Genomic DNA, 2691 nt, shown 5'->3' with positions numbered 1-2691 from the left:
GGCGCCCCCCTCCCACCCGCCACCGCTGCAGCCAGAGCGGGGCTCCGCGGGCCTGGAGCACGGCCGGGTCTAATATGCCCGGAGCCGAGGCGCGATGAAGGAGAAGTCCAAGAATGCGGCCAAGACCAGGAGGGAGAAGGAAAATGGAGAGTTTTATGAGTTGGCCAAGCTGCTACCGCTGCCTTCGGCCATCACCTCGCAGCTGGACAAGGCGTCCATCATCCGACTCACCACGAGCTACCTAAAAATGCGCGCCGTCTTTCCCGAAGGTGAGGCCGCGCTGGGCGGCGGGGAGCGCGCTGGGCGGCCCGGCGGCCTTGGCCCAAGCCGGGAGCTGGAGCTGGCCGGGAGGGCCCGCCTCAGCCACCCCGGCAGTGCCAGGGGGTCCTGGGGAGGCCGCGCACGGGGGCTTTGGCGCCTGCTCGAGAGAGAGGCCAGGACCTCGGAGCCCCACAGACCAGACCATCCCCTGGGCCAGGGGCGAACCAAGAATTGTTCTACGATCGTGCTAGTCCGTTCTGGCGGCTTTCTTTCCTTCCTTCTTTCCTTTCTTCGTTTTTCGAACTCCCCCTGTTACTTTTTCCTTCTTTCACTTCTCTCTTTTTCCGTGGAAGAGAAGCATGTGCACTCCTGCAGGGGGTGAAGGGCGCTTGTAGCTCCCAGCTGAACTAGCACGGAGCGCACAGGCCTTAGCCAGGAGCAGAGCTCTTGTGGGGGCGCGAGCCTCAGACTTGGACCTCTCTGGCCGCCTGTTCTCTGCTCGCTTCCCTTGGGGCTGGGTCTCCGGAGGTCAGGATAGGAGAGAGGACGAGTCAGTTAGCCCAGACCGGGCAGGAGATAGCGGGAGGCGATTAGTTCAAAAATGGCAGGCGGGCCTAAACACAGTCTTTTTTTTTCTATTTGGAATTATAACCCCAAAGGGGCAGGTGCCATGGTGGGCAAGGGTCTCCAGGACCAACAGGTCCAGCGGACTCGCAGTGGTAAGAAACGGTGGGGTGTGTGGGCCGCAGTCCCCACCAGGACTCTCTGCCTGTGAGTCTGTGGCCAGGCCAAGCACTTCTGAGCAGCAGAGCTGGGGGAGGCCTGGTTGCCACAGCGTTTGCTTTTGGTGTGCCGGTGGTTTCGAAATGATCTCCTTGCAGTGTCTCTGTCCCCTGCTGGGGTCGCTGCGGCCTGGTGCCAGAGATTGTGACACTTGGCCTGATTGTTGCCCTAGGACCTCCGGGCCTAGGATCCAGAGGGCCACATAAGCCTCTGCAGCCCTAGCAGCTAGCGCCAGAGTAGGGGGACAGCTTCAGCCGCAGGACACGGGAGGGTCTCTGCAGTGCAGCTACAGGTGTCCTTCAGCTGGGGGACAGGGTGAGGAGGGCCTCCATTAAGCCAGTCCCAGGCCCAGCGACCCACCCACGGTCCGTAAGCTCACTATTTTGCAGTCGGCAGTGCTAAGCCTGTTATTTGTAATCGTCTCTCCGGGTCTGGAGCCGCATTTCACACCACTTCGTGGAGCGGAGCGGGGAGGGCCCGTTTGCCAGCCGAACTCCAGCTCTGCCCCACAGCTGGCCAGGCAGCCCAGGGTGCTGGAAGCCGTGGCCTGGCCTCGCCTGTGCCTCCCAGCTGGGCCGTGCAGCCTCTGGGCACTTTCCTGCCCGGAGCAGGAGCCTGTGGCCTGTCCGCCAGGGCCCAGCACACATTCTTTCCCCGTCCAGCCCTGACCAACCGAGGTGCCCCCTCCTCCAACCCCTCTCGCTGGGAGCTGTCATCTAGTGATCACTATTAGTCCACCAAAGGGTGACCCCTTCACTGGAGAAGCAGAGATGATTCCTCTGCAGCTGAAGTTTCAGTGAAAATTGAAAGAGAATAAGGTTTGATACTGGCCGAATCTTTTCCACCTGGGGAAGGAATGGTAACTGGTTTGCTTCTCTGAGCTGTTTCTTTGTCCGAATGCTACAAAGCAAGTGTGGACCCAGACAGGACACCCACCCACCCTGCCCCCATTGGAAATAAAAACATACAAAGAAATGATCTGAAGATTATACGATTTGTTGCTGGTGATTTCAAATAAGCCAGAAATTAGTTAGACAGGGAGGTCTGGAGAAAGCTAATTGTAAGCCATACGTTGTTTGGCGGGCTTTCCAGGGAAGCCTGCTCAAAATTGGGAAGTGATGGGTGGACTGCTTCTGCAGATATTTAAATTAGGTCTGTGCTTCTAAGCTCTGGAAAGCGAGTCTCTAGACGTTTGGGCTGAGAATTGCTTGGCCCTGAGCCTGTTGCAGGAATGGGCTGGCTGGGGGGGTCCCAGCCTGAGCACCAGGACCCTGTGTTTTGCTCAGTAATGTCTTGATTGAGAGGTGGCTTGTGCGTCTGCAGGATGACCATTAAGGTTGAAACTCTGGACGGGTCTGAGAGGGAGCTGTTTGGCCCTAGAGTTTTGGAAAAGGCCCTGAACCTGTGAGGTCCCTATCTACAGGGCACGTGGAGGAGGTGGCAGTCCAGTCCCAGGCTCTCCTGCGACCCTAGAGCAGGCGGGTGCTGGCTTGGTGGGGGGAGGATGGACAGACAGACCAACTCCGGACTCCTCTTTGCACTCAGAGGCCTCTGGCCTGCGGCTCTGGGCGGTGGCACCATTTCTCACCTAAGCAATCTTGGCGAGGAATTGTGAAGCCCCAGTGCCAGGTGAGGCGAGAAAGATGC

The 2691-nt window shown here is 58.9% G+C and overlaps 1 protein-coding gene across 1 annotated transcript in view; it reads left to right on the top strand.

Moving 5' to 3' along the window:
* The window catches only part of SIM2 (single-minded family bHLH transcription factor 2), a 44325-nt gene continuing 41634 nt past the window's right edge, over positions 1–2691 (top strand). Inside the window, 1 exon segment of the mRNA XM_011365638.2 lies at positions 1–269. Coding sequence (XP_011363940.2) covers positions 95–269 — 175 coding nt within the window. The 5' untranslated portion in view covers positions 1–94.

The sequence above is a fragment of the Pteropus vampyrus genome, unplaced genomic scaffold (genome assembly GCF_000151845.1).
Source record: "Pteropus vampyrus isolate Shadow unplaced genomic scaffold, Pvam_2.0 Scaffold114, whole genome shotgun sequence".
NCBI lineage: Eukaryota > Metazoa > Chordata > Mammalia > Chiroptera > Pteropodidae > Pteropus > Pteropus vampyrus.
This window is presented reverse-complemented; position numbering and strand designations above follow the sequence as displayed.